This window comes from Drosophila gunungcola, unplaced genomic scaffold (assembly GCF_025200985.1).
Source record: "Drosophila gunungcola strain Sukarami unplaced genomic scaffold, Dgunungcola_SK_2 000064F, whole genome shotgun sequence".
Classification (NCBI taxonomy): domain Eukaryota; kingdom Metazoa; phylum Arthropoda; class Insecta; order Diptera; family Drosophilidae; genus Drosophila; species Drosophila gunungcola.
The window spans coordinates 211,418-226,636 of NW_026453227.1; the positions used below are offsets into that span (position 1 = coordinate 211,418).

At 35.6% G+C, this 15,219-nt stretch overlaps 1 protein-coding gene across 1 annotated transcript in view; it reads left to right on the forward strand.

The window, feature by feature from the left end:
• Positions 1-4,869, forward strand: part of LOC128264302 (innexin shaking-B) — a 62,077-nt gene extending 57,208 nt beyond the window's left edge. Inside the window, 1 exon segment of the mRNA XM_052999718.1 lies at positions 353-4,869. Coding sequence (XP_052855678.1) covers positions 353-545 — 193 coding nt within the window. The 3' untranslated portion in view covers positions 546-4,869.
• Positions 4,870-15,219: the final 10,350 nt, after the last annotated feature.

Genomic DNA, 15,219 nt, shown 5'->3' on the forward strand with positions numbered 1-15,219 from the left:
AAAAACAGAATTAGTTACATAAAATTAAACCATAAGTTTTATCGAAATAATCGGTAACACCTTAGGAAATATATTAAATTTAAATTATTGTAGATTTAAAATATAATCTAGATCGTTTCCAATGAGGTTTCTCTTTTATTCATTATCGTTTTATATTTAATTACAATCGAAATTTAACTATCGATAAGCTTCCAGTTCTAGGGCTAAGATTTTGTACACGTTCTTCATGGCTATGACATGCAAAACATAAAGAGATGGTGTTTTTTTATCCCCTTATCAACTCTAACGATTGTCGCAACTGTATAAACACATTTTTGAAACACAATTACTTATCGATATTTTCCATTTGCAGGTTAGTGCGTCGTGACGCTATTGAAATAATCGTTCGTCGTTCGAAGATGGGCGATTGGTTTTTGTTGTATTTACTAGGTGAAAACATAGATACAGTTATATTTCGTGATGTTGTACAGGACTTAGCGAATCGTTTAGGACATAACCAACACCACAGGGTGCCTGGCTTAAAAGGTGAAATACAGGATGCATGATATTGGGAGTATTAGAAACAATACAAAATGCAATTTGTCGTCTCCATTTGAAAACCATCGAAATCAACAAATCAAATGTCAACAACAAAAACAAGACTAAGTAAATGAAAAAAAAAATACTACAACCACAAAGGAATCTAGAGATCTTCGCAGCAGCCGCTTCATTAACAAACTCAACACACACCGCTAAAAAATCTTTAAAAAAACGTATCTCAAAAATACAACCAAAAAAACTATCGTCAGCGCAGTCAGTCATAAATCAGCATTTTCAACCATGGAGACCATGATAGATAGCCGGCTAAGTCTATCGATAGTCGAAACAGAACAACACACATCCAAGCACAGGGCATACAAAAAAAAAATGGAAGCGGAAGGAAGCAGGGAGACATTTGGACAAAATAGGAAAACATCTAAACAACCACGCAACGAAAGGAATATTACAAATCTCAGTGTCAATCAATTAACGTAACGAGAAAATGGACAATGGATATATATACATATATAGAGAGAACGAGAAAAATGAAGGAAGTCCTGGGACTTCCGGACAGGACTCCCAAGCTGGTGGCAAGTAGCGCCTGCCGCTAGCCAGGGGTCACAAGGTCACAAGGTCACATGTCACAAGGGATCGCTTGGGAAATCAGCGATCAGCGACCCATAGAAAAGTTGCCCCCAAGGACAAGGTCAAAGTGTGAGAAGAACAACAGAACAACAGCAGCCAAATGGACAGCACCGGAAACGGAAACAGACATCCACACACATTACGCACACACACACACCCACCCACACCCACACAGATGACGCCAAACACACGCACTCAAACACGCTTACGGCGACATCACTCATTCGCCCCGTAGAACACACACACACACACACATCGCACTTTGCTTGTCATGCAGCGTTAACTAAACCAAACATCAACAAAGTCGAGACGACGCCCGCGGAAAATTGCATTTCTGTATTAACCCCAAAAAAAAAAGAAGGGAAGAAGGAAGAAGGAAGAAAATTCAAGAGGATCAGCATCACTTTCACCGAGGAAAAGCAGGAGTTCACCATACCAAAACGATGCAAGCAACAACAACAGCAGCAGCAACAACAGCAACAACAACAACATAACGGGCTGGGAAAAAACCATTCCCGCCTGAAAAACGAAAAAAATAAAAAAAAGGATATGCAGCAAAAGAAAGTCAAGAAAACGACATGTGGAAATCGCAGAGAAGATTAACAGTTTAATTAAATTAAATTCAATTCAATTAAATTACTTATTACAATGATATCTTGAAGTGTTCATGTATTCGAATGTAGGTTAACTAAGTCAAGCATACAAATAATTCTACATATATAATATATATATTATATATATATATAAACAATTTTTTTTTCTAACTCTAAGCATTTGTATTACCCGCTAAACAAATGAACAACAAAACAAAACAAAAACGAAATGAACAAAAAAAAAAACAAGAAAGAAAAAACAACCAAAAAAAAGCAAACTGAAAACAGAAAACAGAATTTTTTGTATACAGAAAAAGAAAGAAAATTGAAAATCGAAATGAGCAGATAGAGAAATAATGATAAAGAAAAAAAGGAAAAAACCGAGACGAAACGAACAGAAATATCAGTAAATATCAAAGAAAGTTCAGAAAATACCATACCGAATACCGAAAACCGAAACAAAAGATACATTTACATAGTTTAATTAGAAGAAACTATAGCGCGCATCATTATATAACCGAAAAAAAAAACCGAAAACCGACCGAACAGAACGCAACTCCCACAACAAAGACAGACAGACGGAAACGGAAATGTTTTAAGCTCACACACACTCCCCACACACAACACCCACACAAACACACACAAACACAGACACACGCGAATATAGCATGTAAAGCATATAAATATATATATAATTATCGATCGATCATTCAGCAAATGAGAGCAGCCAACATTCGCAGCATAAATCAATTAACTCCACTAATAATAGAGCATACTCAACTCTCTCTCTACGATAATACGCCTAGTACTCAAGCGGAAAATGCGAAAATTCCCCAGGAAAATCAGGCGGAAAACGCACGCTTTGCCACATGAATCAAGTGTAAACATAACGATAATAATATAATACCACTAGCGAATAAAGTCCCAAGCATGAGGGTTCAGTTTGGAGTTCGACAATTTGACAATTTGACAAATTCCACAATTCGACAATTCCCATCCCCCCACCCGGGACAATAGGCATTGCAGATGGGCCTACGGTAGAGCCTTCCTATGACAGCCCCTTCCGACAGTTACCAGCCATCCACCCATCCACGACTCCATCATGTGCTACAAATCGTAATATCCGTCCAGAAAACCTTTTGAAGCGCACTCTCTCCGTTGAGAGATCCCGATCTCTCACCCTCCTTTTTTGGATACCGATCTTTGATCTGGGATCCCTCCGACTTCCGTGTGCCCCCAAGAAGAAATGGACCAAAGAACCAGTCGCACAGATGCCTCAGAAAGTTATCACCCCCCTGCCCACTACCACGTTTTTCCCCATCTCTCAAAGGACGACCAAAACACAGCCAGAAAAAGCCAAGCCAGAGATGCAAATCTAACAACAAATATCACTGCCAACAAAACCACTTAAAGTAAAATCAAGTTAAAATAGTTAAATGGTGGAGGGTCTATCACAAAAAGAAGTAAGGAATAAAGGAAGGTGTTACCAAAGGCTCAACTGCAGTGCCGCAAGTAGTAATGAAAAGCAAAAGGAATTAAGATTGTTCCTTGTCTCAGAATCAGGAATTGCCGATATGGACCTGCTCAAACCTCAATCCTTTCGGGAATTACTTTGGATTCAAATCATCTAGTTTGAGTGCTTGTTTCCGTCTACTCACACTACTCAGCATACTCAAAGACGCATTACAATTTAGAGGGAGGAGAAGTGGGGTTGAAGGTTGAAGCGAAAAAACAATAAGTGTAACAATAAATGGTAATAAGTAATTTTAGCGTATTTTTTTTTTTAACAGCTTATAGCCAACTAAGTGAAAGTAATTGTAATTCTAGTTCAAACTGAAACATTTTTGTCTGCGTTTTTTTTGTCGTGGGTTCGTAGGTTAAGTCACACACACACATACAGTCACAAACATAAAAAACACCCACACACACACACAGACACAGACACGCAATAAGTGAAACGGTAAACGAAAAGCAAATGTATAAATATCGAGGATACTTACACTGTAATTATAGGGGGCGAATAAGAAAGGAATACCATACCAAAACGTAAGCATATTACAAGGAAATTGCCATTAGTCGATAGTGTTAAAGCGATACGTATATGATCTACATGCTAGGCTAACGAAAAAGAAAACCAAACATATAAATGAAACCCAGAATACTTAGTGTAGCTCAAGATGGAATCTCTCGTATCTCGTAAATCGTAACTCGTAACTCGTAAATCCAACTAAAAGCAATTGTAAAATATCGTAACAGGTCCTGGGGGCGATCGAACAAGCAAACAAAAGTAAAAGCAAATGCTAACGAACAAAACGCAAGACTTTATTTTTCAAAGTGTTTGCCGCAATATATTAACTCGATGAATTCGAATTGTACTAGCTGAATCTAGTGGTTAAGAAGGACATTTCATAGACGCAATCCTAGAAGCAATAAGCACAGGCGGAAACGGAAACAGAAACAGAAACAAAAACGAAAACGGAAGCGGAAGCAGACAGAGCTAACAGGAACATCGATGACTTTTTACCACGCTTCACCACATCCGGTACAGTTCTATCCACTTCTCACCACACAGCACGGCACTTCTCTCTCTTTCTCTCACTCACTCTTTATCCCGTCTCTTTCCCACTGAAAAATGTTAAATCAGAGGTAATAGGTTGTTTCCACCTAAACAAAATCTTAAAAGACTATGTTTTATGTAAATGCCGATATGTCAGTACGAACAATGCTTTTTACTGACACTTGGTGTGAACAGGCCATAGAAATCTCATTGCGAAATACACTGACCAAATTGTAAACGTGGAAACAGAATATAAATCTTATAAATCCGACTTACAAGTTAATGAATCTGTGAAAATAATCGACAATTCTGTTTAAAATATTGTGTATTTGCTTTTCAGTGCCCCATAATCTCAATTAATGCTTGTGTTTGTTTGTTCATTTGTTTGTTTGTTTGTTTGTTCGCGGTCTGGATTTGGTTTCTGCCATATTTTTTGTGTATAATTATTATGTATTCTTTGGTGGCTAAGTTAAGGTTTTAGTTCTGTAACTTATACCGTACTTTCTCACTCATTTGTTCTTTCGTGCAATAAAAACGAGACTTGTATACATATCATTGTTTATTTCGTTTTATTTTGGGGTTGCCTTGCAGATTCACCACCCACCTGTTTTCCATTTTTTTCCCTTCTCTTCTCCCTCTCTCTCTCTCCCTCTCTCTCTATCTTTATCCCTGTCTCTATCTCTCTTTCTCAGCACCCTCACAAAAAAGCGAAGACGAAAGTCAATTTCTCACGGCTCTAATAACGCAATGAAATGAACCAAGAAATCGAATGAACTAAAAGCAACAATTAGTGAAGCATATTGGTGAAATATTCGTAACTTATATTTTAAATCGAATTAGTGAGTGATTAGCGCAACGGTAACGATAAAAATACAATTTAGTTAAATTCCCTAGCAGAATCGAATCGAATCGAATAGTGAGAACTTTTTATTAGGAAGCGAAAGCGTTTTTTAAATTGTATATTAATCGAATCAAAATTGTAAAGAACCACAACTAAACAAGTATTGCATACAAATTGAAACTGCCAATTCACATTCTCAGACAAATTTTTACAAAGCTAAAGCTGAAAAACAAAAACTTAAGAACACCCAATTAATAGCACTAAGCGAAAATATACAAAATTGCTGAATATTACCGACAAGCGAAACAAATATCGAACTCGTATCTAGATCATTAAATAGGCCCACGACTTTGACTTTGACTTTTGACATTTGAGCCTCCTTCGTTTCGTTTCCCCCGATTTTCGATGCTCGATTTTCGATTTCCGATAACCAATGTATCCGATAACCGATGCTCGGCAGTCGATATTCGACATCCAATATCGGATTGCGGTTCAGGCTTACTTAAGGCACTTAGCGTAAATATCAATTTGTGTGTGTGTGAACAAATAGCAGACAATAATTAGTGAAGGGAACTTTTTAGACGAGATCGAAGGTCCAGGGCCGAAATGTCAAGGAAAAAGCTGTTTTCTTGGACTAGAGGGGCGTGGCTGGGGATTTTCACGAGCAGCTAATTTATTGTCTTCCATCTTAGCGTACACATTTCAGTACTCTAATCAGAACACCTAGTTTCCCGAACAGGAATATCGTAAGTTGCAGCTTAAATGTGATTTATTCTTTTTTTTTATCATATTGTTATCTATATTTATTTCGATTTTCTTTACAAATGCCACGCCCCCAAGATCTCAAAGGCTTGAAGATGATAGAAAAAGATTTATTTCGTTGGTGGCCCAGAGTTCAGCAGCAAAGTTAGCGAGCAGCATTTGATGGAGTGTAAAGGAAAACTGCCTTAAAGTGATTTTCAAGTGAGACCGATCGATCAACCAGCAAACCGTGTATATATTATATAGAAGCCGAGTCGGTTGGAATTTTTTTTACTAAAAACAACAACCTACGAGTAAGCCTAACTTTTAACACAAGAACAAACAACCACACACACGTACTGTACATAGCCAGCAAATATATATATATATATATATATATATATATATATATATATATATATATATATATATATATATATATATATATATATATATATATATATATATATATATATATGTATATTCAAGCATATACCTATATATATACCTATATATATATATACCTATATATAAAGTGTTTTATAACGAAGTGGATTAGTTGGTAACCGTAGAGCGAGACATCTTTAGCAAAATTACACCTAAGTTTTCCAGATTCAGATGACTTTTTAACCAGACAAAAGCGAAAGGCAAGAAGCGAAAAGCAGCAGGCTGGCAGGTAGACAAATTATGAAATTATGATATGAAATTATAAAATTATGTAGAAAAGCAGTCGAGAGTAAGGAACTATTTATATTTCAACTTGTTTTCCAGGAGATCCTAAGTTTAGTCAAACGTAATGTAATGTAAATGATAAAACGAAACAAACGTATGTAAAATAATTGCATAAATAATTTCAAATATATTCGCCGATTGCCTTCAACTAGAGGAATTTTGATTACACTTAATAACGAATACTAAATAAATAATAATAATTAAATAATGCATTCAATATTTATACAAAACAAAAGGTAAAAACAACTATAAATATATGGAAATGTGGGTAGGAGAAAAGTAGGAGAAGCAAACGCAGAAAAGCAGACGCAGACAGAGAACAACAAATCTACACAAAAATGAAATTCAAAAAGAACTGAAGTAAAAACAAAGATTTTAAAGCAGTAACAAATGGCAAACAAAAGAGAACAAATGAAGAAAATAAATAAAAAACAAGATAAAGCATTCATATTTGTACACTAAAGACCCGTTAATGAGTACGCAACTTATACACGCAATATTAGACTAAACCGACTTCGATAACCAATAAACGATAGATGCCCCAGCCCCCCACAAAAGAAGAACAGGGTGCCCCCATCTTCGGCTGCTTCAAAAAAATCGATTACTACTTTTTTTTTGTTTGTTAACTAGAGACACTCGCACATATCCAACGAAAGACGTCGATTACTTTCCATCCCCATTCCTATCGAAAGACCACCACCCTAGATACGCACACCCCCAAAAATCGAAAACGAAATCGATGGCAAAATCGAACTCGAAATCACAACCACAATTACGATAACAATTACAATGGCCACCACAACCACAGATGCACAACCACTGGAGCGAACGAAATGCGAATTAAAAAAGCGGATGTAGGAGCTAAAAGGAGTAGATCGAATCTAGTGAATACTTTTAGGCGTTAAGCGTACTTCTAGTTTGTATCTCTTATATACACACAGATATATCTAGGTATATGGATATAGCATAATTATACAGATATACAGACCTATGGATAACTCAAATACCGCATACAACTAGCCAGTGAAACAAAGAACGATAGCAATCGATCAGAATCGATTGGGGAGTAGATCCAATCTTTTTTTTTTATACTTGTACTTGTATGGTAATTGCTAACGGTAAAGGCAATGATAAAAGGTAAATGGTAACGGTAACGGTAAACGGTACGGTAATGGACATTTAACTAGTTATAACGTGCAGTTATCGTAATTTATGATTATCGATTATTGAGTCTTGAGTACGATTATTACGGAACGTTTAATTTTGTTAATACGAAAACAAAACGCGAGCATGGTTAATAAAGCTTTAATTTGAAGCTATATAGGTATATATATACGCCCATATATATATATATACCCAAACACAAACACACACGACACAAACACACATCCACACACCAACACACACGCACTCAGACAAGAAAACGTCCTCAGTTTATAAATTTTCAAATGAGTGACATGGAAAACTTGAAACGAAACGAATACGAAACGAAACGAAAACACGTAGGCAGTACGGATTAGGTCTTAAGGCCCCCATATAAGTAACATACAATTAAAATTATTTATCGAATCAATTTATTATTGATGGCAAATGGAAACGATAGCGGAGCGAAACGAGTCGATAACACATCGATGGCGATAGCGATAGCGATAACGATAAACAGAAGGGAGATGGGTCAGTGATATATACATATATCGGTCACATACGATCGCGTATCCCGATAATCGTCGATATATGACCATTATATGTTCGCGTGCCCCGATCGCCATACATATACACACCACATATACTATATGCATAATACCAGTGACGAGAATTTTTAGTCTATACTAATCGAATGGATCCGATCGGAGAAGGAGGAAATGAGGAGGCAAACAAATCTATATACAATACATGGCATACACTTATATGAAGCCCCTATATTGAGGATATAAACGTGAATTTTTAGCAGACTAAGTAATAAATTATACACTCACAGGCGGACATAATCGAACTAAACACACACACAAACACAAGTGCGGTATACATAGATATATATATATATATATAAGTATATATATATATATATATATATATATATATATATATATATATATATATATATATATATATATATATATATATATATATATATATATATATATATATATATATATATATATATATATATATGATATACGTCAGCAATACGAATACCAGTAATAATAATACTATGCAATAAAGCGAGGAGGAGTGAGTACTAAGCGGAAACGGAAGTGGAGGCGAGAACACCTAACATTTAAGACACTGAACAAAATGAACTCGACTTGTAAATAACACACTCACACGCATACTCACCAACACACACTCACACACACACACAGACAGACCGCAGACAGCCACATCAGTATACATACACCCACTTTCACTCTTACACACACACACACACACACATTTAACGATTAGTTAATTTTACAAACTAAAATTATTGCAGCAGGCGCATTACATTAAAAGAAATACAACTAAAAAAATGGCAGAGCAAAACGAAAATAAAACCAAAAATCATATGCATTAAAGTAAAGTAAAGGCAATGACAAACAAAGGCGGAAGAGGCAAATGCAAATGCAAATGCAAAGGCAAAAGCAAATAAAAAAAGCAAAGGCAAAAGCAAAAGCAAAGCGAATGAGCCCAGTGGGCGAAAAGGGGCGGGGGGAAGCTCTCCCCCCGAGCCACGCCCCCCGCCCCCGAACGCCCCTCAAAATATAAAAGGCCAGGGACGTTGATGGGAATTAATAAATTACCAAGTAATATTATAAAATATTATTATATAAATTATTATAATTATAAATTATTATTAAAGAAAGCAAGCAACAAACGTAAAAACAAAACAAACAAGATTAAAAAAACAAAACGAAAAAAACGAAAAACACAAAAAAAAAAACAAACAAAACCAAACCTAAACCAAAAACACATTATTATAATGCGATAATTGAGTAATCAACAAAACGAATTGACAACGTTGTATGATTTTGATCAGAAAGTAATAAAAACAATTTTCGATTTGTTACGAAATATACATAAATATCCAGTGGCTTTTATATAATGGGAGTGTGGGGCTTTCGATTATTTTTCTAGCCGTTTTGTCCAAGGTAAGACAGCCTAAAGGTAGCTTAAATCAAACTGAAACTTAAAAATGTAAAATAACTACAAAACTTAAATTAAACAGAAAATCTAATACTGTCTTATTTTTCTTATGTCCAATTTGATTTCTTTCGTAACTAAATTACAAAAAAAAAACAGTTTAGTGTCCCGCTTTGAGTTTATAAAGTTTAGAAATTGTTATATCAAAAATGTATATAATTTTATTAGTTTTTTTTTTGTTAATTTTAAGACATAAAATGTCAGTTCTAAATTCATATATTGGATACAAAATTATTTTTTAACTTTTTGCCGGCGCCATCTGGCGGCTAGCGTTGAAAGCTGGGTATTCGAGTCAAATTACATGTAGATAATGATCTGTAAGATACTTTGAGTATACACGGCATTATGTCCAGTTCGGCTAGTCACCGCTAGATGGTGCTCTCAAATCTTAAAGATTTTAAGTAGGCTTGGCGGATGTTTGGAAACAATTTATAATAAATATATAATAAACACTTATTTTTATTTTAAACATTTTTTAAATGTCGGGATTTTAATAGAGGCTATTTTAAATTTAAATTATCTCTGTTATCTATTGACCCAGATCAAACGCTTTATTTAGTTTAAGCATAGCTTTATTTCACACTTGAAGTTCGGCTAATCCCGGCTAGATGGCGCTCTCAAAAGATTTATGTGTTAGATATATATTTATTTTATATTAACCAATTATTATTATTATTTAATTATTTTGGGATTTTAGCAGAGGCTATTTGAAATTTAATTTATTTCCATTTTCTAAAACTTTATAAAATTGTTTTTATATTTTTATACCCTTGCAGAGGGTATTATAATTTCAGTCAGAAGTTTGCAACGCAGTGAAGGAGACGTTTCCGACCCTATAAAGTATATATTCTTGATCAGCATCACTAGTAGAGTCGATCTAGCCATGTCCGTCTGTCCGTCCGTCTGTCCGTCTGTCCGTCCGTTTATATGCAAACTAGTCTCTCAGTTTTAAAGCTATCTGCATGAAACTTTCCCAAAAGTTGTCTTTCTATTGCAGGTAGTATATAAGTCGGAACGATCCGTATCGGACGACTATAGCATATAGCTCCCATAGGAACAATCGGAAAAATAAATGAAAAAAAATTATAACTTTGCTGTTTTTTAATTTTTTGTTTAGTTCTTCGACATATAGTAATGGTAAAATATTTCCGATTTACGGTTTAAATTTCATCAAAATCGGACGACTATAGCATATAGCTCCCATAGGAACAATCGGAAAAATAAATGAAAAAAAATTATAACTTTACTGTTTTTTAATTTTTTGTTTAGTTCTTTGAGATATAGTAATGGTTTAATATTTCAGAATTACGGTTTTAATTTCATCAAAATCGGACGACTATAGCATATAGCTCCCATAGGAACAATCGGAAAAATAAATGAAAAAAAATTATAACTTTTCTGTTTTTTAATTTTTTGTTTAGTTCTTCGACATATAGCAATGTTTAATTATTTCAGAATTATGGTATAAATTTTATCAAAATCGGACGTCTATAGCATATAGCTCCCATAGAAATAATAAAAATATATAAAATAACTATCTAATAATTGAGCTGCAAATCATCATAGTTTCAATGTTTTTTTTAGCACATACTCAAGTAAATCATAACTTAAATGTTTTCAAAAGTATTTAATTAATGCAATAGCTGCAAGGGTATATGAACTTCGGCTTGCCGAAGTTTGCTTTCCTTCTTGTTTAAATAGTTATTTTCCGCAAAGCTTTTTAAATACTTTTTATGTCGTTCCTTGGTAAAGAAAAGAAAGCACGATTTTTTGTTTTATGACAATAGATACATATAAGCTAAATATTATGAATGTTAGAAGCATTAATCGTGGATTAACAATTATTAAACAAAAATAAACTTATTTGCAAAATCTTAGTTATTATCATTACCTTTATAATTATTTAAATTATATGAAGGGTAACTATTCAATTTCTTGGTGTGGATGATATCATGCCAACTGGCCTACCTGTTTTCCCCAATTTCTCAGCGAATAAACCTCTTCTATCACTTTCCGCTGATCTCAGGTGCAATTTGTAGATTTGAAGATTTCGCGATCGAAATCGACATCCGGCCCTCGGATGCAACACTCGTCACTGCCAAATATTGGGCAACTCGGCAGCTAAGCCCTTTGATTCTCATCTGCATTCCATTCACGGTTGTATTTAATAAACGCCGAGGGCTAATCCCTGACCCTATTGGTTTCAGTTTCAGTTTTGAGTTTTGAGTTTGGAGTTTCGGGAGCGATCTGGCAGGACGATAAAGGACTAAAGGACTTGCATGCGACATAATTACCGCTGATTGAATTGGGCCCGTCATCACAAAGGTGATGAATCGCATATCGCAGATGCCAGATAAGCGCACCTTTCGGGTGTTTAAACATTTGTCCCATTTTCCCCGTTTTCCTGCTTTTGCCTGCTTTCCCGTTCCTTTTTGGCTCTCACTTTGTTTTGCTTAGCGGAAATGCGCACTGGCAAAAAAGTGCAGAGTCCTGCGCCTTTTGTTGACTCACTCGCTTGTTTGCCAGCCTGTTTATTTGCCTGTTTGGCTGTCAAATCAATGCAAGGACCGAAAAAATTTGCACCACAGTGGGGCCCCGTTAATGGAGGTGTACTTTTCTTGGTGGGTCATCCTGCGGGGCTCCACTGTGGCTGTTTTTCCACGGCTGGCATTCATTAGTTTTCCGCTAGCACCGTGTTTACTCACCTCTTTCGAACGAAACTGCACAAATGAGATCCTCGAAAGTTGGCCCCTCTCAATAGCCAAAAAGAATTAAAAGAAAAACTAACATTCAATGGCGAAATAGTTACATTTTGAGTCTAGTGATTTAAAATCACTCAAAAAGGTGACTGAAAGTTGAATGTAAATAGTCAACATAGCTTTCGGATATTTTGCAGCTTTTTATTTTTTTTTTTTGGTAAGAAATAAAGGAAATTTAAATAAGTTAGATATACAACTCATAAGATTGATTTATCTGACATTAGGCAAATCTATTCAATTAAAAAATGCTTATATATTTGCTGATTTTGGAGCGAATAGGAGGAAATTTGAATTGCAAATTGCGTGTCCATTCTTCTTGGCCGACGAAGAAAACATGTCAAAGGGCTAACCATCACAGGGGGACCATATCTCATCAATTCTGGGCGGATTAAAAGGGGCTCAGCTAGGAATCCGATTGCAGTTCTGCTCTTTCGTTTTTGGCCCGGTGCTAAATGGGATTTTATTTGGGCAACGCTGCATAATAGATGATATGATATAATATGATTTGCCTACACAAAACGAAAATCAAGCTACTGCCGCTCTCGACAATCAACTTGTCCATAATGCATGAGCTTTTCAGGGAGTGTGGGCCGGCTGGTGTCGGCAATCAGTCAAATGTAATAATAAATAAATAAATAAATCAGGAGCAGGCAGATAAACAACGGCACTCGCTATTAATGGCAACACAAAAGGAGCAGTCCGGATTAGAAATCACAAATGGAAAATCAAAAATAAAAATGCCAGGCCCGACATTGTATTCCTCGTTTTTATTTTTGTTTTTTTTTTTTTTTTTGTTGGTCTCTTTGCTGATCCCCGGACAACTCTTTTTAGGGATTGGAAATGGCAAATTAATATTTATCGCGAGCCAAACTCGAGCAGCTGGCAAAGGGGGATTAAAATCAAAAACAATATTGGCAAAAGGCATTTATTTTGATCTAAAGAAATGTAATCAAATATCTTTTTGGTTATGCAATGAAACATTCATGGCCAAATGTCCGAAAAATTCAAACGAATTTTTGCACAATTTAAGAAAAATTCATGTTGTAATCCCTTATAACTAATATTTTTATAAGTTGCCTGCTGTCAAAAAAAAGTAAGTTATATGGCTATGTTTCTTGTTTTGGCCAAGATACAACAAAAAACCTTTAAGACACGTGTTTTAACTTGCCAAATCTCCAAAATTCCAAAAAATAAATTCCAAAATAAAAAATAGTTTTTTGTATCAATACCAAGGGAAATAATAGATACCGATTGGAAAGTCATTCCTTGTCGTTCATTCACAGGTAAACATTTAAAATTTTTGCATCAAAATGTAACAACATTTTGAAATGGACTGCACAAAAGAGATTCACGTTCAGCTGAGTACCTGGTTTTGTAAAAGTAACAACAAAAACCGCAAAAAAAGTATATATTGTTGTTAACTTTCGAAAATATCATATCAAGTTTTGGTTTATTGAATACATCCCTGGGAAATAATGTACAAATATTGAAATGCCGTACCTAGCTAAAATCGTCATAAGATTTGCGGCTGCAGCTGCAATAGTCTATATTAATATAATTTAATACAGCGTATTTCCTTCTTAAATAAGCTAAGAAAAAGAAATTGATTGCTTAATAAATATTAACATGGAGCTAAGTTAGTTGCATAGAATTTTGGAAAAGAACAAACACACTTCAATATTTCGATGGCCTTTGAGAAAAGGACCTTCGCGTTTGGTGTTCTGGAAATCAAACCCTCGGAAAAAGTGACTTATGCCCCGGGCTGTCGGGTTCGAAGGTCCTGGGGCCATTAGCAAAATCAACAGCCACACTCAGCCAGCCATTCACTCATGCACCCATTCAGCATTCGGCCAGTGAATAAGGACACTCGCAGTTGCATTCACACTCAGCCGTGGAAATGGCCATTCTGTCCCACTTACACTTACGCTTACACCTAGGGGCCACCATCATCCCTCTCTTTCGCTCCGCGTGAGCCCGTCTCTTTCTGCAGGACTCGCTGCGGCGCCGTCGATGTGGAAAATGTTACGCTACAATTTAATTGAAAGGATAATCAGGCGCACAGCGGACGAGCGTTATGTGAGGAGCGCACTCATTCAACAAAATCAAAAAAAAAAAAAAAAAACCAAAAACCCAAGGAAGTGTGAGCGAGAGGTGGCGAAGGGGGCGACGGGCATTAGAGGGAGACAGGAAGATAGGCACGGACAAAAGGCAGCGCTAAAAGCTGCAAATGAATGAATGAGGCGAATAGAAATAAAATAGCAAACGGTGGCAGCACAACATCGGCTTTTGTTGTACCCGTCAAGTGTCCTTTTTGATGACGACGACACACAGCAAGGCGACGACTCGGAGGACGGACAAGGACACTGCGAGAAAACGGAGGTAAAGTGTGGCCAGTTTGTGTTACATTTAACTCATGTCTAGTATGTTAAGATCACTGGCAAAGGTTCTGTTTTGATTATGCGGTTTGCCTCTAAATTATATTTTGTTATTTCCCAGCTTAAGATAAATTAAGCTTACAAAATTGCAAAGCTAATTTTGCCGTTAACTTATAGTCTAAGGCCCCATGGTCTTACACAAATTGTTGTTTCATAAAAACTTAAACTTGTAACTGATATATAGTTCTTTGATTATGGTGTTTAATTTTAAACATCA